The sequence below is a fragment of the Phasianus colchicus genome, chromosome 3 (assembly GCF_987193195.1).
Source record: "Phasianus colchicus chromosome 3, bPhaCol1.hap1.1, whole genome shotgun sequence".
Lineage (NCBI taxonomy): Eukaryota > Metazoa > Chordata > Aves > Galliformes > Phasianidae > Phasianus > Phasianus colchicus.
In genome coordinates this window covers 94,179,053-94,203,240 of record NC_143438.1, presented here as the reverse complement: position 1 = coordinate 94,203,240, position 24,188 = coordinate 94,179,053, and the positions used below count along the sequence as shown (strand labels likewise).

The following is a 24,188-nucleotide window of genomic DNA, read 5'->3' as shown; positions in this document are numbered from 1 at the left end:
GGAGATTCAGCTTGGACATTAGGAAGTACTTCTCTGAGAACGATGAGGTGCTGGAACGGGCTGCCCAAGGAGGTGCTGGAGTCCCTGACCGTGGAGGTGTTGAAGAAACATTTAGATGTTGTACTGAGGGACGTGGTTTAGTGGGAAATATTGGTGAAAGGTGTAAAGTTTGTCTGAGTGTCTTTTCCAACCTTGGTGATTCCATGATTCTGAGTCCAAAGGACCTGTTGTGTTGCAACCACAAAAGCTGAGGGTCCTCTCCGATGTCTTCTTTGCACTGATGACAATTATCTTAGAAAGGTCACGATAATGAGGGGAGGTTCCAGAAAACTGGGAGAGCTTCATCCCACTCCTGTCCTCAAGAAATGAAGAAGGAAGGTGTGAGGGTCCGCAGGCTGGTTGGCCTGACATGAGTCAGTGGGAAGGAGTTGAAGGAAGGGGTGGCAGAGTTTGTGGCAAGACATGGCTGTGGGGGTAGAGGGTCCCTGGAAGAGAGGGTGTTGGGTGAGCGGAGAGTGCTCTGGCTTTGAGGAGTACCGCTGTAGGCTTCCCAGGTAGTGTGGAGGCGTGGTGTGGAGTGCAGGGAGTGTGACTGTTTGTGAGCAGAAAGGCTGCTGAATCTGGGTCAGAGGGGGTGTGAATAGCTTGGCCAGGTGGGGCAGGGGAAGAAATGTATTGGGGTGCAGGCTCACCTGGAGGATGGCAGTGGAGAAGGCATCGAGAGAATGGTGTGAGGGAGCGAGGCACAGGGCCGGCTTTTATGCTGCACGCTGTTTGAGCGTGGTAGCCCAAGGCTTGGTGGTGGAGTCAGCCTTGCCTGAGATCCATGTTGCAGAGTGAGGTAATGGAACAGAATGACCCCAAAGGAAGTTTGCAGATGGCAGCAAATGGGGAGGAACAGCTCATGCAGGAGATGGTCATGTCAATATTCTGAGTTCTGTATAGAGGCTGCAGTGTGGGTCAGAGAGGAATGTCATGAGGTATCAGAAAGGGCAACGTGAATTCCTGCTTTTGGGAGGAGCACCATCAATCAGCAAGTACATGGTGGCCAATAAATGGATAGGCAGCTCAGCCCAGCAGGAATTTGTGATGCTGCTGCTGAAGAAGCTATCCACTGGGCAGCAATTTCACAGAACCCATTCCGACCCACCCTGATGACGTCTTGAGCCTCGCCTTGGCAGTGGGAGAGATGAGAAGTGCATCCAGTGAAGAAACAACATATGAGGCTGGCATGCATGAGAACTTTATTGGGGATCAGAAATGAAAAGAAAGGAGCACCAAAAGAAATGGCCACATGCTGAAGTGTGTGTAGCATGGCCATCAGCCACCTTCCAGAGCAGCAGAACGATGCAGAGAAGGGCTGAGGAGAAGAGAAGAATTTGCACAGGTCGTGCTTCCAGGCAGTGTGGTTTAGTCCCCTGCCCTGCTTGTTTGCGTGGTGCCATGAATGAAGAGCCATGGCTGAGGAGCAGGTGAGCCCTTGTGGCACAAATGGCTCAGATGTGCATCACTGGGATGCGAGGCTCCTTGCAGGGTGCAGGTGGTTGGTGTCGGGGTGTGGGCGCAGGCCCTTAGCAGGGGTAGCGGGCTCTCCCGCCGTTGAAGCAGCCCAGGCCTCCGAAGCCGAAGCCGCCGGAGGAGATGGCCACTCCCTGGGCGCTGAGGGCGCTGCCCACGGCAGCTGATGAGGAGGATCCGACGGCGGTGTTCTGGGGGAAGGAGCTGAGGATGGGTCCCGGCAGGGTGACCACGACGGTGGAGGGCTGGATGACGACTTGGGAGTCCTGGCACTGCCTGACACAGGGCTCGTTGCAGCTGTTAGCCAGCGGGGTGGGTCCCCCGCTGCAGGGGCGGCAGAGGTCGTAGCAGGACATGGCTGTGGGGTGGAGGGTCTGTGGAAGAGAGGGTGTTGGGTAAGCAGAGGAGGAGTGTTGAGGACCCTGGAAGCTGTGCTGGGCGTGGCCCAGGGAGCAAGGAGTAGAGGCTTGGGGTTATGGGGAGCATGGCTTTTGGGGAGGAGGTAGAGCTGCAGAGTCTTGGGGCCAAAGCATTGTGGATAGCAAAGCCAGGTGGAGTGGGAGAAGGAGGAGAGCAGGGTGAACGCTTACCTAGAGGAGTGCAGAGGAGAAGGTGTCAGGAGAAGTGTGTGAGGCAGCAAGGCTCAGGGCCGGCTTTTATGCTGCTGTGTGAGTGCCCGAGGGCTTGGAGAGAGCCTCTGCGCATGGCGGCATTGTGCAGTGAGCAGCTCTTGCGTGCCAAACCATGAGAAATCATGAGGTGGGGTGTTATTTTCTTCCTAGAAAACTTCCACTCCATTTCCTGGTGTTGTGGATTTGATCCTTTGACCCTGTCAGCACTTCTGAGTGTGACTGGAGTGATGAGGAAGGCGCATCTCATGGAAGATGTGGGAAGGCTTGTCCTCAGCTTTGGAGGAGTGATGTGGTGTCCTTAGTGATGCCATCCTGTGCTACTCATGCAGTCGTGTTTGTGGCCACTTGGTGAGGTGCAGGCCCCATTCTTGGCATCCTTCGAGGGCTGTTCTGTGATTCCCAGGTGCGTTTGGCTTGAGACGCTGCTAGTTGCACTGCACTGCACTCCCTGCGTGCCCTAGAATTAATCTGCTTTCCTTGAGCTTAGTCATTGCCTTTTTCATTGGGTGTGTTGTGTCAAGATGTTGGTTCCCCTTTTGCTTTGAAAACTGTGTTTTGGAGAAAGGAGACAGGCTGTGTTGGCTGTTTCAGCTTCGGTCCATCCAAGGTGGTTATAGTATATTTAGACAGAGGAGGGCAATTTGTGGAGTTGATTCTGGGGTCCTTCATCGGTTTGGGTGTAAATGGACGATGCAGCCATGAGCCCTTTCATGACATCTTCTGAGCCAATGTGGGTTAGACAAGTGGAGAGCAAGGTGGACTGAAAGCAGCAGGTGGAAGGACTGTGCCCAGAGCCTTGTGTTGGAGGGCTAGCAGGTGGAAGGCCTGTGCCCAGAGCCTTGTGTTGGAGGGCTCCCTGTGTAGCTGGAGGTAAGTTCCTCATGCTTACTAGTAGAGTATTGGGGATCTCCTCTCAGTGCTGCATGCTGCTCTTGCATCACATGGTGTTGCGCGTCATGTGTTACGTGTTGTTCTTCCAGCAACTCTGCCTTTTTGCATCCTTGAGGACGCGTCCATTTGGCACTGGTGGCACGTTCCAAGTGAGAGTCCTGGAGGGCACAGGAGGGATTTGGCACGTTTGGGTCAGAGTATGCGGAAGATTCTGTGTGCAAAGCACAGAAGAGGAGTCAGTGAGATCATGGCTTGGCACTTGTGCAATATGGTTTGTGTCTTTGTTGTTAGAGGAGTTGCCAATTCCAAGTAGCCGTGGAAGCCCTGTCTGGGCATTCTGGGTATCCCAGATGGGAGAAGATGGCATTTGCTTTCATGAGATGATTGCCCATCTTGTTCAGCAATGGATCCTATTAGACCTAATTTCTAAGGAGTTCTGCAAAGATTTTCAGAGGTTTACCTCCATATGGTTTTGGGGAAAACGCCTAGCACATTTATGGGCAAAGACAGAAAGCGTTGAGTGAACTGTTGCCTCACAAGTCCAACTGAAAGTCTTTTTTCAAATGTGGTTCTGCACCTGAGGGCAGAGGGCATGGAACAGACTACCTAAGGCAGTGCAGAAGCAGTATGGCTGCTGGATTTCGTAAAAGTTTGTTCAATGCCTTCAGATTCATCACTTAAATTTTAAAGGGTGCGTTGTGGAGGCATGAGTGGGACTCAGTGATCCTTATGGGTCCCTTCCAACATCCTAGGGTATTCTCGGATTGCACTGCATTTGTTCCCTCCCTGAGCTCGTTGCAGCTGGTTAGCCAGCCTTTAGCTCTTGTCTTCCCCACGGGGTGTGCTGCATGGCTGGCTGGATGCCCCTTGATGTTGGAAGGCGGTAGCTGGGAGAAAGGAGGCAGCCTGTTTTGTGTCATTGCTGCTTGGGTCCCCCCCTGGAGATTTCCAAGTAGGCAGGGGAGGGCTGTCTGTGGGGGCAGGACTCTGTGCTCTCCTGCCTGTGCAGGGCTAGCAAGCTGTGTGATGTAAGAACTCCTGCCATGCTCCCCAAATGTTGGCACTGGCCACTGCATTGGAATGCCCTTTTCTAGGGGGAACTCATGCACATTCACAGTGCGGAGGTGGGGCTGGCACTAGATGGTTGTTTGCTGGGCTGGTTGGTGAGATGTGGGATGAGCTGTGAGGGTGAGGAGAGGCAGAGGGTGAGTGGGTCTGTCAGAAAAGGCAGGCTGGTGAAACACGGTGTTTGAGTGGTGTGTCGAGGGGCAAGGCTATTTCTCCTGCACGGCGTTTTTTGTTCCCAATCAGCGTTTGCCTATGTTTGGGGAGATCTCAATGGCAATGAGTGTCACGTGCTGCAGACCTGAGCTGATTGTGGCGGCATTTGCATCCTGAAGGGCAAATTAATTAGTTGCACTGTCCCTGGTCAAGAGATTGAGTGTTTTCCAGGTTGTCACAGAGGAGAAGAGTGCTTGGTTTTGAGGATAACAGGACGGCTGAGCATAAGTCCAATCCAGCTGTTGGGTTGCACCCATGAATGGGGAGGGTCTGATGAGTTGGTTTTGCTGATTTTACTTTTCTTTAAAGGTAATGGTAATGAGGAGAGGTTTCTGAAAACTGGAGGAGAATAACCCATGGTGCACGTTTTGCAAGTTGATCCAAAAAAGCCTGGTGCTTGCTGGTGAGGAAGAGTACTTTATGTCTTCCTTTGGGCTAGTGTTGATGCCACGTGATGTGCTGAAGGCCTTCTGCTAGCCACCATGCTCTTGATGGTGACATGGTTGAAAGAGGATGTCTTGGGGCCGTTTTTGACCTGGCATGATGGTTTCCAGAGCCATGCCTTTGTAGTGGGTGAAGTGGGAAGAGTATTGGGCCAAGAAAGTAGTAGGAGGAATCGGAGGCTGGCATGCATGAGATCTTTATTGAGGAAAACACACTAAAAGGAAGGATTCACTTGGTGATGGCCAAGTGGAAAGGTCGCAATATAAGGTGCAAAGACAGAAGGAAGTCTCTGGAAGAGAGGGTGTTGTGTAAGCAGAGGGTGTTGGGGGATGAGGGGAGCAAAGCCGTTGGTTTCCCAAGCAGCGAGTAGGCATGATTTGGGGTTGTGGGGAGCATGGCAGAGAAGAGGTGGAAAAGCTGCAGAGTCTGGGGGCAGAGGGGAATGGAGAGCAAAGCCTGGTGCGGTGGCCAAAGAAGGGCAGCTGGGGGTGCAGCTCACCTGAAAGAGCACAGGAGAGAAGGTGTCAGGTGAAGGGTGTGAGGGAACGAGGCACAGGACTGGCTTTTATGCTGCTGTGTGAGTGCCTGAGGGCTTGGAGAGAGCCTCTGCGCATGGCAGCATTGTGCACTGAACTACTGTTGCATGCCAGTGGCTGGTCTGTCATGAGCTGGAGCGTGTTTGCCTTCTCTCTGCACTCCCTTTTCATTTCCTTGTGTTGTGGATTTGATCCTATGACCCTGTTGGCAGTTTTTAGTGAGAGTGAGTGTTTTGGTGGATTTATACGGAAGATGTGTCTCATGATGGTGGTTGGAAGATACATCTGAAGCATGGGAGAGGTGTAGAACATGGGATGAGGTCAGGCACAGCACAGGCACTTATGACTGCGTTGTGTGGTGGGGATACCATTTCCTGGCATCCTGGGAAGGCTGCTCTGGGCTTCCTGTGTGCGTTTGGCATGAGACTTTATTGCTTGCATGATATTTTCTGTCTGACTGCTTTCTTTCCATTTTCGTTTCTATGAGTTTTGCACTTCCGTTTCCCATTGGCTGTGCTGCATTGACATCTTGGTTGCCTTTGTGCTTTTAAGGCTTTGTTTGGGAATGGGGTTCCTGCATCTCTTGTGTAGTTTCAGCTTAGGTCTATCCGTGGGGATTGCAGCTGATTGAGGCTGAGGAGCGCTGTCTGTGTGAGCTGGACACAGTCCTCTCAGTCCAGGTTCAGAGGTAGCAAGCCCTAGTTGAAGGGAGGTTCGTTGGTCTGGAAGGCTGAAGCAGAGCTTGTGGGATCATTGCTGAGTTGAGTGTCAGTGGCTGAAGCTATTATTTCTCTGCATAGGCTTTGACAGTTACAAGGTGGATGTGGAGATTCAATAGAGAAATTAGAGTCATCCATGCTGCACGGGCCTGCAGTCATGAGCCCCTGCAGGCCATGAGGTGAAGGGCACAGCTGAGGAGCGCAAGGCATGCCCTCGTTCAGCTGAGGTGAGTGCTTTGTGGCTTGCTGCTGAGGTGAGCAGTACTTGAGTTTCTGAGGAAGATGGAACATAGTAGAAAGAGGGGCTGTTCAACTGGGTGTGCCTGAGTGTGTGAGGCCTGCTGGGTGTCACCCAGGAGTGCTGAGGGAGCTGTGCGGGGTGGGTCCAGAGAAGGGCCACAAAGGAGATCGAAAGGCTGGAGCGCATCTGCTGTGAAGGAAGGCTGATGGAGTTGGGCTTGCTCATCCTGGAGAAGAGTTGGCTCATGGAGACCTCAGTGTGTCCTTCCAGTACTTGAAGGGAGCTTAAAGGCAGGAAGGGAAGCAACTTTTTACACGGTCTGATTGCGATAGGACATTTTAACGTAAGGAGGATAAATTTGGTTAAGATGTAAGGAAGAAATTCTTGACTCAGGCCGTGTAAGGGTCTGGCGCAGGCTGCTCATTCAGCTTGTGGATTCTTCGTCTTCAGTGGCACAGCAGGCCTGCTTGGTCCAGGCCCTGGTCAGCATGATCATGCGGGGCCATCCATCCACAGAGGGGATGGTGGTTAAATTCTCTTCTAACCTGCACCGTTGTGTGATTCTGTATTTGCCTGATTTAAGCTGGTCTCCCATGCTGTGCTCTTTTAGAAGCGGAATCAGCATAGGTTAGACAAGTGGAGAGCGAGGTGGACTGAGAGCAGCTGGCTGAAGGCCTGGGACAAGAGCCTTGTGATGGAGGGCACCAAGTGTATTTGGAGGCAAGCTCGTCATGCTCACCCCTAAGCAGAGTGTTAAGAATCTCTTGTCTGGGATGCAAGCTGATCTTACATCCCCTGTAATTGTGCCACATGTGGTATGAGTTGTTTTTCCAGAAGCTCTAGCCTTTTTGCGTCCTTTTCTTGAGGTCATGTACATTTTGCACTGGCATCACCTTTCAAGTGAGTGCACTGGAAGCCAAAGGAGCGATGTTGCACCTTCGTGCCACGGCACGCGGAAGTAGTGGCCAAAGCACAGGAAAGGAGCAGTGTTGACAGTGAGGTCATGGCTTGGCACTTGTGCAGTGTGGTTGGTGTCTTTGTTGTTAGAGGAGTTGCCCGTTCCAAACAGCTGTGGAAGCCTGGTCTGAGCATTCTAGGCATCCTGCTTTGGAGATGATGGCACATTCTTTTATGAGAACATCAACCATTTAGTTCAAGAAGTAAACCTTATGGGTATAATGTCTCTCTGTATTTATATGTATATTTTCATGCTGTTTGACTCCATATTCTTCTGGTGATAATGCCCAGCACATATCTAGACAAAGACATAGTGTGTTGAGTGAGTTATTGGCCCCAAAGTCCAATTCCAAGGCTTTTTACAAATGTGGTTACATCAGGCGGGTGGCCAGTTGGCTGTGGGATTCCCCAGAACTCCATTTTTGAGTTTGTTCTGTTCCATGTTGTACTAAATGGTCTGGACGCTGGCTCAGCTGCGCACAAAGTGAGAAGTTTGTGCACTGCAATAACTAGGGAGGAGCAGTTGACTCTTTCAGGAATAGGGATGCCTTGGAGAGAGCTCCTGGGAGACCAGCAGTCTGGGCCATCACCAATGGCCTGAAGTTGAAGAAGAGGATGTGCTGGATTCTGCATCTGATTCCAGAATGTCCTGGACATTTGAGGATTTGGGTAGGAGAGAGTTAAAACCAGCTGCACAAAAAGAGGTCTTGAGGTTCTGTTTGATGGCAAGATGAATCTGAGTCAGCAGTGTGCCCTGGCAGCCAGCAGGGCTGACTGTAGCCTGGGGTGCATCGAGCCCTGCACTGTAATTGAAACAGGGAAGGGATTGTCCCACTCCGCTTTGTGCTGCTCAGTCCTCACCTCAAACCTTGTGTTTAATTTTGACTTCCACAACACAAAAAGGATGTGAAACTATGGAGTAGTTTCCGCAGGAGGGCTACAAAGATGGTGTAAGGTCTGGAGGAACTCAGGTTCCCTGGCTTGTTCTGTAAAGTGGAGACTGAGGCTCACAGTGTCCTATAGCACGTCAAATGTAAGAGGAAGGTCAGCTCTGATGTCTGGTGACAGGAATATGATCAGTGGGAACAGCATGTGGGAAGCTGTGTCAGGGGAGGGTCAAGTAGGGGGTTACGGAAAGGTTCTGCACCAGAGAACAGTGGGCATGGAACAGGCTTCCTAAGGCAGTGCAGGAACACTATGTCTGCCGGATTTCAAGAAACACTGGAGAATGCCTTCAGATCTACCATTCAAGTTTTAAGGAGTGCGGTGTGGAGGCATGAGTTGGAGTCAGTGATCCTTGTGGGTCCCTTCCAACATCCTAGGGTATTCTCGGATTGCACTGCATTTGTTCCCTCCCTGAGCTCGTTGCAGCTGGTTAGCCAGCCTTTAGCTCTTGTCTTCCCCACTGGGTGTGCTGCATGGCTGGCTGGATGCCCCTTGATGTTGGAAGGCTTTTGCTGGGAGAAAGGAGGCGGCCTGTTTTGTGCCATACCTACTTGGGGCCCTCCTTGGAGCTGTCCCAATAGGCTGGGGAGGGCTGTTTGTGAGGGCAGGACTCTGTCCTCTCACGCCTGGTTCATTGCTAGCAAGCTCTGTGAGGTCAAGACTCCTGCCATGCTCCCCAAATGGTGGCCCTGGCCACTGCACTGAAATGCCATCTTCTGGGGCTCACACATTCCCGTAATGGATTTTGGTACGTACGCTCTGCTAGATGGTTGTCTGCTGGGCTGGTTGGTGAGATCTGGGATGAGCTGTGAGGGTGAGGAGAGGCAGAGGATGAGTGGGTCTATCAGAAAGGGCAGACTGGTGAAACAGGGTGCTTGGGTTGAGCGTCAAGGAGCGAGGCTGTTTTCCTGCCCTGGGTTTGTTGTTCAGAAAGAGGATTTGGCTGTTTTCTCGGGGAGCTCAATGTGCGCAGTCTGTCCTGGGCTGCAGACCTCAGGAGGTTGTGATGACATTTGCATCCGAAGGCTAAATTAATTGGTTGTCCTGCCCCTGGTCAAGAGATTGTTTTCTAGTTTATCATAGAGAAAAAGAGTGCTTTGGTTTGAGGCAAACAGGAAGGCTTTGCATACGTCTAAGGACCAAAGTTTGGTTGTACTCGTGAATGGGTAGGGTCTGATGTGTTGGCCATGCTGATATCAATTGTGTAAGAAAGATGACGGTAATGAGGAGAGAAGGTGTGAGGATGCGCAGGCTGGTTGGCTTGACATTAGTCAGTGGGAAGGAGGTGAAGGAAATCCTCCCAGGAAGTACTGCCAAACACAGACTGACAAAGAAATGGTGGGAGTGGGGAGCCCGGATATACAACCCCCGCTGAGTTTCTTCAACACGGAAGTGACCGGCTTTAATCGTGAGGCGGTGCAGTGACATTTGGTGAGTTTGCCTTTAGGGAAGGCTTTGAGGCTTCCTCCCATGACATGCTCGTAAGCAAACTGACCATGACGGTGGAGGGCTGGATGACGACTTGGGAGTCCTGGCACTGCCTGACACAGGGCTCGTTGCAGCTGTTAGCCAGCGGGGTGGGTCCCCCGCTGCAGGGGCGGCAGAGGTCGTAGCAGGACATGGCTGTGGGGTGGAGGGTCTGTGGAAGAGAGGGTGTTGGGTAAGCAGAGGAGGAGTGTTGAGGACCCTGGAAGCTGTGCTGGGCGTGGCCCAGGGAGCAAGGAGTAGAGGCTTGGGGTTATGGGGAGCATGGCTTTTGGGGAGGAGGTAGAGCTGCAGAGTCTTGGGGCCAAAGCATTGTGGATAGCAAAGCCAGGTGGAGTGGGAGAAGGAGGAGAGCAGGGTGAACGCTTACCTAGAGGAGTGCAGAGGAGAAGGTGTCAGGAGAAGTGTGTGAGGCAGCAAGGCTCAGGGCCGGCTTTTATGCTGCTGTGTGAGTGCCCGAGGGCTTGGAGAGAGCCTCTGCGCATGGCGGCATTGTGCAGTGAGCAGCTCTTGCGTGCCAAACCATGAGAAATCATGAGGTGGGGTGTTATTTTCTTCCTAGAAAACTTCCACTCCATTTCCTGGTGTTGTGGATTTGATCCTTTGACCCTGTCAGCACTTCTGAGTGTGACTGGAGTGATGAGGAAGGCGCATCTCATGGAAGATGTGGGAAGGCTTGTCCTCAGCTTTGGAGGAGTGATGTGGTGTCCTTAGTGATGCCATCCTGTGCTACTCATGCAGTCGTGTTTGTGGCCACTTGGTGAGGTGCAGGCCCCATTCTTGGCATCCTTCGAGGGCTGTTCTGTGATTCCCAGGTGCGTTTGGCTTGAGACGCTGCTAGTTGCACTGCACTGCACTCCCTGCGTGCCCTAGAATTAATCTGCTTTCCTTGAGCTTAGTCATTGCCTTTTTCATTGGGTGTGTTGTGTCAAGATGTTGGTTCCCCTTTTGCTTTGAAAACTGTGTTTTGGAGAAAGGAGACAGGCTGTGTTGGCTGTTTCAGCTTCGGTCCATCCAAGGTGGTTATAGTATATTTAGACAGAGGAGGGCAATTTGTGGAGTTGATTCTGGGGTCCTTCATCGGTTTGGGTGTAAATGGACGATGCAGCCATGAGCCCTTTCATGACATCTTCTGAGCCAATGTGGGTTAGACAAGTGGAGAGCAAGGTGGACTGAAAGCAGCAGGTGGAAGGACTGTGCCCAGAGCCTTGTGTTGGAGGGCTAGCAGGTGGAAGGCCTGTGCCCAGAGCCTTGTGTTGGAGGGCTCCCTGTGTAGCTGGAGGTAAGTTCCTCATGCTTACTAGTAGAGTATTGGGGATCTCCTCTCAGTGCTGCATGCTGCTCTTGCATCACATGGTGTTGCGCGTCATGTGTTACGTGTTGTTCTTCCAGCAACTCTGCCTTTTTGCATCCTTGAGGACGCGTCCATTTGGCACTGGTGGCACGTTCCAAGTGAGAGTCCTGGAGGGCACAGGAGGGATTTGGCACGTTTGGGTCAGAGTATGCGGAAGATTCTGTGTGCAAAGCACAGAAGAGGAGTCAGTGAGATCATGGCTTGGCACTTGTGCAATATGGTTTGTGTCTTTGTTGTTAGAGGAGTTGCCAATTCCAAGTAGCCGTGGAAGCCCTGTCTGGGCATTCTGGGTATCCCAGATGGGAGAAGATGGCATTTGCTTTCATGAGATGATTGCCCATCTTGTTCAGCAATGGATCCTATTAGACCTAATTTCTAAGGAGTTCTGCAAAGATTTTCAGAGGTTTACCTCCATATGGTTTTGGGGAAAACGCCTAGCACATTTATGGGCAAAGACAGAAAGCGTTGAGTGAACTGTTGCCTCACAAGTCCAACTGAAAGTCTTTTTTCAAATGTGGTTCTGCACCTGAGGGCAGAGGGCATGGAACAGACTACCTAAGGCAGTGCAGAAGCAGTATGGCTGCTGGATTTCGTAAAAGTTTGTTCAATGCCTTCAGATTCATCACTTAAATTTTAAAGGGTGCGTTGTGGAGGCATGAGTGGGACTCAGTGATCCTTATGGGTCCCTTCCAACATCCTAGGGTATTCTCGGATTGCACTGCATTTGTTCCCTCCCTGAGCTCGTTGCAGCTGGTTAGCCAGCCTTTAGCTCTTGTCTTCCCCACGGGGTGTGCTGCATGGCTGGCTGGATGCCCCTTGATGTTGGAAGGCGGTAGCTGGGAGAAAGGAGGCAGCCTGTTTTGTGTCATTGCTGCTTGGGTCCCCCCCTGGAGATTTCCAAGTAGGCAGGGGAGGGCTGTCTGTGGGGGCAGGACTCTGTGCTCTCCTGCCTGTGCAGGGCTAGCAAGCTGTGTGATGTAAGAACTCCTGCCATGCTCCCCAAATGTTGGCACTGGCCACTGCATTGGAATGCCCTTTTCTAGGGGGAACTCATGCACATTCACAGTGCGGAGGTGGGGCTGGCACTAGATGGTTGTTTGCTGGGCTGGTTGGTGAGATGTGGGATGAGCTGTGAGGGTGAGGAGAGGCAGAGGGTGAGTGGGTCTGTCAGAAAAGGCAGGCTGGTGAAACACGGTGTTTGAGTGGTGTGTCGAGGGGCAAGGCTATTTCTCCTGCACGGCGTTTTTTGTTCCCAATCAGCGTTTGCCTATGTTTGGGGAGATCTCAATGGCAATGAGTGTCACGTGCTGCAGACCTGAGCTGATTGTGGCGGCATTTGCATCCTGAAGGGCAAATTAATTAGTTGCACTGTCCCTGGTCAAGAGATTGAGTGTTTTCCAGGTTGTCACAGAGGAGAAGAGTGCTTGGTTTTGAGGATAACAGGACGGCTGAGCATAAGTCCAATCCAGCTGTTGGGTTGCACCCATGAATGGGGAGGGTCTGATGAGTTGGTTTTGCTGATTTTACTTTTCTTTAAAGGTAATGGTAATGAGGAGAGGTTTCTGAAAACTGGAGGAGAATAACCCATGGTGCACGTTTTGCAAGTTGATCCAAAAAAGCCTGGTGCTTGCTGGTGAGGAAGAGTACTTTATGTCTTCCTTTGGGCTAGTGTTGATGCCACGTGATGTGCTGAAGGCCTTCTGCTAGCCACCATGCTCTTGATGGTGACATGGTTGAAAGAGGATGTCTTGGGGCCGTTTTTGACCTGGCATGATGGTTTCCAGAGCCATGCCTTTGTAGTGGGTGAAGTGGGAAGAGTATTGGGCCAAGAAAGTAGTAGGAGGAATCGGAGGCTGGCATGCATGAGATCTTTATTGAGGAAAACACACTAAAAGGAAGGATTCACTTGGTGATGGCCAAGTGGAAAGGTCGCAATATAAGGTGCAAAGACAGAAGGAAGTCTCTGGAAGAGAGGGTGTTGTGTAAGCAGAGGGTGTTGGGGGATGAGGGGAGCAAAGCCGTTGGTTTCCCAAGCAGCGAGTAGGCATGATTTGGGGTTGTGGGGAGCATGGCAGAGAAGAGGTGGAAAAGCTGCAGAGTCTGGGGGCAGAGGGGAATGGAGAGCAAAGCCTGGTGCGGTGGCCAAAGAAGGGCAGCTGGGGGTGCAGCTCACCTGAAAGAGCACAGGAGAGAAGGTGTCAGGTGAAGGGTGTGAGGGAACGAGGCACAGGACTGGCTTTTATGCTGCTGTGTGAGTGCCTGAGGGCTTGGAGAGAGCCTCTGCGCATGGCAGCATTGTGCACTGAACTACTGTTGCATGCCAGTGGCTGGTCTGTCATGAGCTGGAGCGTGTTTGCCTTCTCTCTGCACTCCCTTTTCATTTCCTTGTGTTGTGGATTTGATCCTATGACCCTGTTGGCAGTTTTTAGTGAGAGTGAGTGTTTTGGTGGATTTATACGGAAGATGTGTCTCATGATGGTGGTTGGAAGATACATCTGAAGCATGGGAGAGGTGTAGAACATGGGATGAGGTCAGGCACAGCACAGGCACTTATGACTGCGTTGTGTGGTGGGGATACCATTTCCTGGCATCCTGGGAAGGCTGCTCTGGGCTTCCTGTGTGCGTTTGGCATGAGACTTTATTGCTTGCATGATATTTTCTGTCTGACTGCTTTCTTTCCATTTTCGTTTCTATGAGTTTTGCACTTCCGTTTCCCATTGGCTGTGCTGCATTGACATCTTGGTTGCCTTTGTGCTTTTAAGGCTTTGTTTGGGAATGGGGTTCCTGCATCTCTTGTGTAGTTTCAGCTTAGGTCTATCCGTGGGGATTGCAGCTGATTGAGGCTGAGGAGCGCTGTCTGTGTGAGCTGGACACAGTCCTCTCAGTCCAGGTTCAGAGGTAGCAAGCCCTAGTTGAAGGGAGGTTCGTTGGTCTGGAAGGCTGAAGCAGAGCTTGTGGGATCATTGCTGAGTTGAGTGTCAGTGGCTGAAGCTATTATTTCTCTGCATAGGCTTTGACAGTTACAAGGTGGATGTGGAGATTCAATAGAGAAATTAGAGTCATCCATGCTGCACGGGCCTGCAGTCATGAGCCCCTGCAGGCCATGAGGTGAAGGGCACAGCTGAGGAGCGCAAGGCATGCCCTCGTTCAGCTGAGGTGAGTGCTTTGTGGCTTGCTGCTGAGGTGAGCAGTACTTGAGTTTCTGAGGAAGATGGAACATAGTAGAAAGAGGGGCTGTTCAACTGGGTGTGCCTGAGTGTGTGAGGCCTGCTGGGTGTCACCCAGGAGTGCTGAGGGAGCTGTGCGGGGTGGGTCCAGAGAAGGGCCACAAAGGAGATCGAAAGGCTGGAGCGCATCTGCTGTGAAGGAAGGCTGATGGAGTTGGGCTTGCTCATCCTGGAGAAGAGTTGGCTCATGGAGACCTCAGTGTGTCCTTCCAGTACTTGAAGGGAGCTTAAAGGCAGGAAGGGAAGCAACTTTTTACACGGTCTGATTGCGATAGGACATTTTAACGTAAGGAGGATAAATTTGGTTAAGATGTAAGGAAGAAATTCTTGACTCAGGCCGTGTAAGGGTCTGGCGCAGGCTGCTCATTCAGCTTGTGGATTCTTCGTCTTCAGTGGCACAGCAGGCCTGCTTGGTCCAGGCCCTGGTCAGCATGATCATGCGGGGCCATCCATCCACAGAGGGGATGGTGGTTAAATTCTCTTCTAACCTGCACCGTTGTGTGATTCTGTATTTGCCTGATTTAAGCTGGTCTCCCATGCTGTGCTCTTTTAGAAGCGGAATCAGCATAGGTTAGACAAGTGGAGAGCGAGGTGGACTGAGAGCAGCTGGCTGAAGGCCTGGGACAAGAGCCTTGTGATGGAGGGCACCAAGTGTATTTGGAGGCAAGCTCGTCATGCTCACCCCTAAGCAGAGTGTTAAGAATCTCTTGTCTGGGATGCAAGCTGGTCTTACATCCCCTGTAATTGTGCCACATGTGGTATGAGTTGTTTTTCCAGAAGCTCTAGCCTTTTTGCGTCCTTTTCTTGAGGTCATGTACATTTTGCACTGGCATCACCTTTCAAGTGAGTGCACTGGAAGCCAAAGGAGCGATGTTGCACCTTCGTGCCACGGCACGCGGAAGTAGTGGCCAAAGCACAGGAAAGGAGCAGTGTTGACAGTGAGGTCATGGCTTGGCACTTGTGCAGTGTGGTTGGTGTCTTTGTTGTTAGAGGAGTTGCCCGTTCCAAACAGCTGTGGAAGCCTGGTCTGAGCATTCTAGGCATCCTGCTTTGGAGATGATGGCACATTCTTTTATGAGAACATCAACCATTTAGTTCAAGAAGTAAACCTTATGGGTATAATGTCTCTCTGTATTTATATGTATATTTTCATGCTGTTTGACTCCATATTCTTCTGGTGATAATGCCCAGCACATATCTAGACAAAGACATAGTGTGTTGAGTGAGTTATTGGCCCCAAAGTCCAATTCCAAGGCTTTTTACAAATGTGGTTACATCAGGCGGGTGGCCAGTTGGCTGTGGGATTCCCCAGAACTCCATTTTTGAGTTTGTTCTGTTCCATGTTGTACTAAATGGTCTGGACGCTGGCTCAGCTGCGCACAAAGTGAGAAGTTTGTGCACTGCAATAACTAGGGAGGAGCAGTTGACTCTTTCAGGAATAGGGACGCCTTGGAGAGAGCTCCTGGGAGACCAGCAGTCTGGGCCATCACCAATGGCCTGAAGTTGAAGAAGAGGATGTGCTGGATTCTGCATCTGATTCCAGAATGTCCTGGACATTTGAGGATTTGGGTAGGAGAGAGTTAAAACCAGCTGCACAAAAAGAGGTCTTGAGGTTCTGTTTGATGGCAAGATGAATCTGAGTCAGCAGTGTGCCCTGGCAGCCAGCAGGGCTGACTGTAGCCTGGGGTGCATCGAGCCCTGCACTGTAATTGAAACAGGGAAGGGATTGTCCCACTCCGCTTTGTGCTGCTCAGTCCTCACCTCAAACCTTGTGTTTAATTTTGACTTCCACAACACAAAAAGGATGTGAAACTATGGAGTAGTTTCCGCAGGAGGGCTACAAAGATGGTGTAAGGTCTGGAGGAACTCAGGTTCCCTGGCTTGTTCTGTAAAGTGGAGACTGAGGCTCACAGTGTCCTATAGCACGTCAAATGTAAGAGGAAGGTCAGCTCTGATGTCTGGTGACAGGAATATGATCAGTGGGAACAGCATGTGGGAAGCTGTGTCAGGGGAGGGTCAAGTAGGGGGTTACGGAAAGGTTCTGCACCAGAGAACAGTGGGCATGGAACAGGCTTCCTAAGGCAGTGCAGGAACACTATGTCTGCCGGATTTCAAGAAACACTGGAGAATGCCTTCAGATCTACCATTCAAGTTTTAAGGAGTGCGGTGTGGAGGCATGAGTTGGAGTCAGTGATCCTTGTGGGTCCCTTCCAACATCCTAGGGTATTCTCGGATTGCACTGCATTTGTTCCCTCCCTGAGCTCGTTGCAGCTGGTTAGCCAGCCTTTAGCTCTTGTCTTCCCCACTGGGTGTGCTGCATGGCTGGCTGGATGCCCCTTGATGTTGGAAGGCTTTTGCTGGGAGAAAGGAGGCGGCCTGTTTTGTGCCATACCTACTTGGGGCCCTCCTTGGAGCTGTCCCAATAGGCTGGGGAGGGCTGTTTGTGAGGGCAGGACTCTGTCCTCTCACGCCTGGTTCATTGCTAGCAAGCTCTGTGAGGTCAAGACTCCTGCCATGCTCCCCAAATGGTGGCCCTGGCCACTGCACTGAAATGCCATCTTCTGGGGCTCACACATTCCCGTAATGGATTTTGGTACGTACGCTCTGCTAGATGGTTGTCTGCTGGGCTGGTTGGTGAGATCTGGGATGAGCTGTGAGGGTGAGGAGAGGCAGAGGATGAGTGGGTCTATCAGAAAGGGCAGACTGGTGAAACAGGGTGCTTGGGTTGAGCGTCAAGGAGCGAGGCTGTTTTCCTGCCCTGGGTTTGTTGTTCAGAAAGAGGATTTGGCTGTTTTCTCGGGGAGCTCAATGTGCGCAGTCTGTCCTGGGCTGCAGACCTCAGGAGGTTGTGATGACATTTGCATCCGAAGGCTAAATTAATTGGTTGTCCTGCCCCTGGTCAAGAGATTGTTTTCTAGTTTATCATAGAGAAAAAGAGTGCTTTGGTTTGAGGCAAACAGGAAGGCTTTGCATACGTCTAAGGACCAAAGTTTGGTTGTACTCGTGAATGGGTAGGGTCTGATGTGTTGGCCATGCTGATATCAATTGTGTAAGAAAGATGACGGTAATGAGGAGAGAAGGTGTGAGGATGCGCAGGCTGGTTGGCTTGACATTAGTCAGTGGGAAGGAGGTGAAGGAAATCCTCCCAGGAAGTACTGCCAAACACAGACTGACAAAGAAATGGTGGGAGTGGGGAGCCCGGATATACAACCCCCGCTGAGTTTCTTCAACACGGAAGTGACCGGCTTTAATCGTGAGGCGGTGCAGTGACATTTGGTGAGTTTGCCTTTAGGGAAGGCTTTGAGGCTTCCTCCCATGACATGCTCGTAAGCAAACTGACCATGACGGTGGAGGGCTGGATGACGACTTGGGAGTCCTGGCACTGCCTGACACAGGGCTCGTTGCAGCTGTTAGCCAGCGGGGTGGGTCCCCCGCTGCAGGGGCGGCAGAGGTCGGAGCAGGACATGGTTGTGGGGTGAATGGTCCCTGGAAGAGAGGGTGTTGTGCAAATGGAGGTTGTTGAGGACCCAAGAAGCTGTGCTGGGTGTGGCCCAGTGAGCAAGTTGGTTGGGGATGGGGCTTGGGGTTGTGGGCAGCATGGTTCCTGGGGAGGCAGAAGGGCTGCAGAGTCTTGGGTCCAAGGAGTTGTGGATAGCCAAGCCAGGTGGGGTGGGCAAAGGAGGGCAGCAGCTCACATGCTTACCTAGAGGAGTGCAGAGGAGAAGGTGTCAGGAGAAGTGTGTGAAGGAGCGAGGCTCAGGGCCGGCTTTTATGCTGCTGTGTGAGTGCCTGAAGGCTTGGAGAGAGCCTCTGCGCATGGCAGCACTGTGCAGCAAGCTTTTGTCGCTTGCCAAGGCCTGGTCATTGTGCAGCGAGCTGCTGTTGCATGCCAAAACTTGACCGGTGATGTGGTAATGTGGTTTTGTCTTTCCGCAACGCTTCCTTTTCTTTTCCCTGTCTTGTGGTTGTGTTCCTTTAACCCTGATGTCAGTGTTTAAGTGGGAATGGTGTTTGAGTCAAAGCATGCAGAAAGCGTGAGTTGTGTTTATCAGGAATGAGGTCCCCGCGTGGCACTTGTGTGTGGTCATTTGTGGCTGTGTTGCAAAGTGGGTAGCCCATCTTGTGGCGTCCTTGGAAGGCTGCTTCAGGCTTCAAAGCTTTGCCTGTTGCACTTGGTCCTCTGGAATCACATTCCCTCCTTCCTTGCTGTCACGGAGTTAACTAGATCAATCTATGCCCGTGACAGGGATCTATGTCTGTGACAGGGGGCTGTAGGCCCCTGCTCCCCCACCCCCTTGGCCCACAGAATGGGAGGGAAGGAAGGGAGGAAAAAAAACAGCGGCAACAATCTATGGAGGAAAACTTATTTTACTAACTATGATATCGGAATGCAAGATAATACAATATAATACAATCGAATTGAAATTGAGACTAATAAATAAGATCGGAGAGAGAGAGTTCCTGAGACCGAGTCGAAGCTGAAAAGCTTGGAACGGCTGGGAAAGCACCCTCCAGCACCCACTGCCAGGCAGTAAGAGACCTCCCCACCCGGAAGGGTCAGGTCCCATGACTTCCGTAATGTATAGGGATAGGTACCTGGAATTGGAGCATTAACACTTGAATTCCAGTACATGATGTTCTGCTGTGGAATACTGAAAACCAAAAAACGTAAAACCATGACACCTGCCTTTGTCCCACCTCACTAAGCAGTCTGCAGCTCCTCTCTTTCCCTGGGAGTTCAGCATGGGTTGCTGCTGCCCCTGGTGTCTGCAGAGGTGTGCCTGGAGAAAGGAGGCCGCCTGCTGTGTGCCTGGGGCGGGCAGTCCCTGCAGGCAGAGGAGGGCTGTTTGCCAGAGCAGAATGCTGTCCCTGCGGGGCTGTGTCACAGCTGACAAGACTGCTGGTGTTGGGAATTCTGCCATGCCCCCAGAAAGGTCCCAGTGTCTTCTCTGCATGCCACCCTTACCTGCGGTCATCAAGATGAAAGCGTGGGTTTTGGTCTGACAGAGTGCCATCCTTGGACATGCCTGGTGGGATGTGGGAAAGGCACTGAGACTGAAGAGTGGCGGAAGAACTGGGAAATGTGTTGCGCCATAGCGTTTAATTGTTTTTAATTGAGTTGAGTGTCAAGGAGCACTGCCACTTTTGTGCCCAATGGTTGGTGCTCGGAAAAACATTTGGATGTGTCAGAATGGTGCCGAAGGCCTGCATGCTTCCTGGGGCTGCAACAGGTAGGTCCTTGCAGTGATGTCTGATTACCATAGGGTGGATCGAAGGCGAGTCATGCCTCTGCTCAGCCAAGGTGACTTGATGCAGGCTGTCCCACAGGTCTTTGTTCATGGATAAGATGAGTAGGAAGTGCAACTGGGTGTGAGGAATCCTCTAGGACCTAATGAGTTTCTCCCACAAATGCTGAGGGATGCGTCTGCTGTCTTCGTAAGGCTCTTTTCTGTTGACCCTGTGAAAGTTCATGATGGAAGTGCTTTGTGAAGAATATTCGAGAGTCTTCCTATTCCTGCCTTCAAGAAACGAAGAAGGAAGCGGTGAGAAACTTCAGGCTGGTTGACCTGATGTTAGTCTCTGGGGAGGAGGTGAAGGAAATCCTCGCAGGAAGCAGTGGATTTCCAAAGCCACCTCAGTTTCTTCTGTAGTGAAGTGATCTGCCCGGTGGATGATGGGGAGACATGGCAGTTGATTGTCTTGCGTTCAGGAGGCTTCTTCCCATGACACGATCCCAAAGAAACTGTCCAAGTGGACGCTGGGGTGGGCTTGAAAGTGGCTGAATGCAGCAGTGCGGTGAAGTGTTGTGATTGTGTCCAGACTCGGTAGTAAGGCCAGCACTGTTCAGCACCTGCATTAAAAAGCTGGGTGATGGTAGTGATCCCAGTGAGTTTGCAAATGCTAGAAGATGGGAAGGAGCAGCTGATGCCCCCGGTGTATAGTCCACCTTTGTGAAAGATGTGGAGGGGCTGGGTTATATGTATTACCTCAGGGACGCCATGAGGTAGCGGAAGGGGCAAAGTGAAGTGCTGCAGATGGGAAGCAGTAACATGGAGCAAGAAAAATGAGAGGGTGGCAGCCAGCTTTGCTGAGAAGGACCAGGTTTTACTGCTGGCGAGCAAGGGGATGTTGAGGCAGCACTGCAGCCCTGTGACAAAAGAGTTCCCCATTCTCCAGAAGGCCTTTGGGAAGAGCATCGCTAGCACACTGGAGGATGTACTTTTCTTTCTGTTCAGTGCTGGTGGTTCATGCTTAAGTTTCCCAGGAGGAAGACAGACATGGATATGGTGGAGCAGTTCCAGTGCAGGGCTTCCCCAGTGCTGATGGGCCTGGAGCCTCCTTACGACGTGGAGAAGCTGAGAGAACAGGCAGTTTTGAGCTGGGACACAGGGATGTTCTCAGTAGATCTTCTCCTTGCGTATAAATCGCAGATGTTAGGGAAGGATGTAAAGAGAGCCAGCCCTTTTGCATTACTGTCTGCTGCCAGAAGAAAGGAAGGTGGACAGCACTGAATTGGAACCTTCCTTGGAAGAGAAAGGGAGCTTTTTCCAGGGTGAGGGGGGCAAGTGGTGGAACAGGTTACCCCGCAGAGTAATTTGTGTAGTCCCTGTCCTTTGAGGTGCTGAAAGTCTGGCTGTGTTCCCTGTCTGACCGCTGGAGCTGAGTGTACTTGAGCAGGGCAGTAGTAGTGTGTTGTCACTAACAATTCTCTAACGTGTAAAGGATTCTGTGACTGCTTTTTTTTTGTCAGCGTGGGAGTATCCTGCTGGGGTGTGCTGCCATGGAAAGGTAGTTTCAGAAGGCATGGGCAGAAGGGCCTTGGTGTGCCCAAGACTTTGTGTGGTCAAGCATAGATGTTGTTTGATGTGCTGGAAGCCCAGTTGATGCCCCAACAGTTCTTGTTGGTACCACTGTTGGCAGGGGAGGTGATGGGACCCCTTTGGTGCCATCCTAATGGACCCTTGAGCCGTGTCTTTGGAGTGGGAGAAGTGTGAAGTGCTGAAGAAAGGATGAAGCAAATTGAGAGGCTGGCATGCAAGAGAACTTTATTGAGGAAAATACATGAAAGGAAAGGAGCAGCAAGAGAAGAAGCCGTGGCCGTAAGTGCATGTAGCATGACCATCAGCATTCTTGCAGAGAAAGAAAAGGACCTAGAGAAGAACGTTCAAGATATAGAATTTGTCAGAGGCGCAGTTTGCAAGCAGTGTGGTCTGGTCCCCTTCCCTGCTTGCTTCTTTGTTGTAATGAATGCAGAGCCATGGTTGAAGAGCTGCTGATCTATCCCACGTGCAGTCAGTGACCCAGTGGTGCCTCCTGAGTGCGTGAGGCGCATTGCAGGGTGCAGGTGGTTGGTGTCAGGGTGTGGGCGCAGGCCCTTAGCAGGGGTAGCGGGCTCTCCCGCCATTGTAGCAGCCCAGGCCTCCGAAGCCGAAGCCGCCGGAGGAGATGGCCACTCCCTGGGCGCTGAGGGCGCTGCCCACGGCAGCTGATGAGGAGGATCCGACGGCGGTGTTCTGGGGGAAGGAGCTGAGGATGGGTCCCGGCAGGGTGACCAGCACGGCAGGAGGCTGGATGACGACTTGGGAGTCCTGGCACTGCCTGACACAGGGCTCGTTGCAGCTGTTAGCCAGCGGGGTGGGTCCCCCGCTGCAGGGGCGGCAGAGGTCGTAGCAGGACATGGCTGTGGGGTGGAGGGTCCCTGGAAGAGAGGGTGTTGTGCAAATGGAGGTTGTTGAGGACCCAAGAAGCCGTGCTGGGTGTGGCCCAGGGAGCAAGTTGGTTGGGGTTGGGGCTTGGGGTGGTGGAGAGCATGGTTTCTGGGGAGGCAGAAGAGCTGCAGAGTCTTGGGGCCAAGGGGTTTGGATAGCCAAGCCAGGTGGGGTGGGCAAAGGAGGGCAGCAGCTCTCATGCTTACCTAGAGGAGTGCAGAGGAGAAGGTGTCAGGAGAAGTGTGTGAGGGAGCGAGGCTCAGGGCTGGCTTTTATGCTGCTGTGTGAGTGCCCGAGGGCTTGGAGAGAGCCTCTGCGCATGGCGGCATTGTGCAGTGAGCAGCTCTTGCGTGCCACAGCCTGGCCAGTCATGAGGTGGGGTGTGTTTGCCTTCCACAGCTCTCCCTTTTCATTACCTTTTGTTGTGGATTTGATCCTTTGACCTTGTCGGCAACTTTTAAGGGAAAATGAATATTGTGTTGGATTTATTTGGGAGGTGTGTCTCATGATGGTGGCTGGAAAATGCATCTAAGGCGTGGAAGAGTTGTGGTCTCAGGAGTAAGGTCACGGCGTATCATTGATGTTGGGTGGTTTGTGTCTGCGTTGTGTGGTGAGGATCCCATTCTGCAGCATCCTAGGCAGGCTGCTCTGGGCTTCCAATGTGTCTGGCAGGAGACTCTATTGCCTGTGTTGCATTTACTCCCTGCTTGCTTTCGTCCCATTTCTTTTCCCATGTGCTTTGCCCTTCTCTTTCCCATTGGGTCTGCTTCACTGACACCTTGGTTCCCTTTTTGCTATCAAGGTTTTATTTGGGAAGTGGTTTCCTGCGTGTTTTGTGTAGTTTCAGCTTCGGGCTCTCTGTGGGGATTGTAGCTTCTTTAGGCAGAGGAGGGCTGTTTGTGAGGGCAGGACACTGTCCTCTCAGGCCTGGCTGAGAGGTAGCAAGCCCCGAGGTGAATGGAAGGGTGTTGGCGTGGGAGGCTGAAGCAGACACTAAGGGATCATTGGTGAGTGGAATGTCAGTTGGCTGAGGCCATTTCTCAAAGGCATGGCCTTTGATGGTTTCCATGAGGATTTGGAGATTCCATGGGGAAATTGGAAGCATACATGCTACACGGGGATGCAGCCGTGAGCCGCTCCAGGCCATGTGGTCAAGGCCATGGCTGAAGGTTGCAGGGCATAGAAGCATAGAATCATAGAATCCCAAGATTGAAAAGGACCTACAAGACCATCTAGTCCAACTGTCCTCCCAGCACCATTGCTAGCACGAGCCACTAAACCATTTCTCATGCCCCCATTCAGCTGAGGTGAGTGCTGTGCGGCTTGCAGCTGAGGAGATTAGTGTGTGTTGCTGAAGAAGATGAAGTGAAGTAGGGAGGACGTGGCCAAGGCTGTGAGGTCCGCCTGGTTCTACCCATGTGTTGCCTATCGTAGGCGTGGCGACCTGGTTCGGGAACGGCACGGCGACCAATCCCAGGTCGCTTGGTCCATCGGCTCGCTAACACCAATGTGGTGGACGGCAAATGGCGTTTATTGGCGGGAGAAACAGCCTTATATAACCTGGGCACTGAACACTATTGGCTATCGGGAGGGGGACCCTGTCTTCCCGTACAACGCGATATCTTCCGGGCGCCAGACCCTCACTACCACATATCCCCCCTCCCTATGCACAATTAAATTAGGTAAAATATAACAATATATAACAATCTTCAATAGAAAACTCAAATAGAACAATCTTCAATAGAAAACTCGAATAGAAAACATAAGGTGCTCTGAACAAGAACATTCTTATAACAGTTGTTGGTGCTCTACCAACATGATGTTAATCGGAAGAAAAAGGGGGATTGGCTGTGGCCTCAGGTGCACTCCCCATGGATGCGCCAGGTGAGCTGGATGTCCTCGAAGAGCCCCACCAGGTAGGCCTCGCTCACCTACAGCTGGGCTCTGGAAGCGCAGGTCGGTCTTGAAGTCCTGTGTGATCTCGCACACCAGGCGCTGGAAGGGCAGCTTGCAGATCAGCAGCTCCATGGATTTCCAGTAGCGGTGGATCTTGTGCAGCACCACCGTGCCGGGCTGGTCACGCTGCCTGTGGCCGGCACGCTCTTGTGGGCCGCCTTGGTGGCAACCGGGCCTTTCGCTTCCGCAGGCAGGGTCGAGGAGTCAACTACTGCCTGGAGGCAATTTACAAATTGTGTAAAGCTCTCACTTCCATTTTGTCTTATGGTGGACCATGGCAATGGCTTAACAAT

General features: G+C 51.9%; 2 protein-coding genes across 2 annotated transcripts; both read right to left on the bottom strand.

Annotated features, from left to right (window-relative positions):
* Positions 1 to 1,571: 1,571 nt before the first annotated feature.
* LOC149918773 (feather keratin 1-like) lies at positions 1,572 to 17,696 on the bottom strand. The gene is made up of 4 exons (XM_090138303.1): positions 17,622 to 17,696; positions 9,711 to 9,803; positions 1,802 to 1,892; positions 1,572 to 1,681 (listed from the first exon to the last, which is right to left on the bottom strand). Exons 1-4 carry the CDS (start codon positions 17,694 to 17,696, stop codon positions 1,572 to 1,574), a joined length of 369 nt encoding a protein of 122 aa, XP_089994429.1.
* A 984-nt stretch (positions 17,697 to 18,680) lies between these two features.
* LOC149918772 (feather keratin 1-like) lies at positions 18,681 to 22,066 on the bottom strand. The gene has a single exon (XM_090138143.1). It carries the CDS (start codon positions 21,907 to 21,909, stop codon positions 21,607 to 21,609), a length of 303 nt encoding a protein of 100 aa, XP_089994269.1. The 5' UTR covers positions 21,910 to 22,066; the 3' UTR covers positions 18,681 to 21,606.
* Between the last annotated feature and the right edge of the window lie 2,122 nt (positions 22,067 to 24,188).

Excerpts from the sequence above, each read along its gene's own strand:
- LOC149918773 (XM_090138303.1), bottom strand. The coding sequence starts at position 17,696 with ATGTCCTGCTCCGACCTCTGCCGCCCCTGCAGCGGGGGACCCACCCCG. Across the intron at positions 9,804-17,621 it reads ACAGCTGCAACGAGCCCTGT|ACCCTCCACCCCACAGCCAT; the intron begins GTCAGGCAGTGC and ends TCTCTTCCACAG. Across the intron at positions 1,893-9,710 it reads ACAGCTGCAACGAGCCCTGT|ACCCTCCACCCCACAGCCAT; the intron begins GTCAGGCAGTGC and ends TCTCTTCCACAG.
- LOC149918772 (XM_090138143.1), bottom strand. The coding sequence starts at position 21,909 with ATGTCCTGCTACGACCTCTGCCGCCCCTGCAGCGGGGGACCCACCCCG.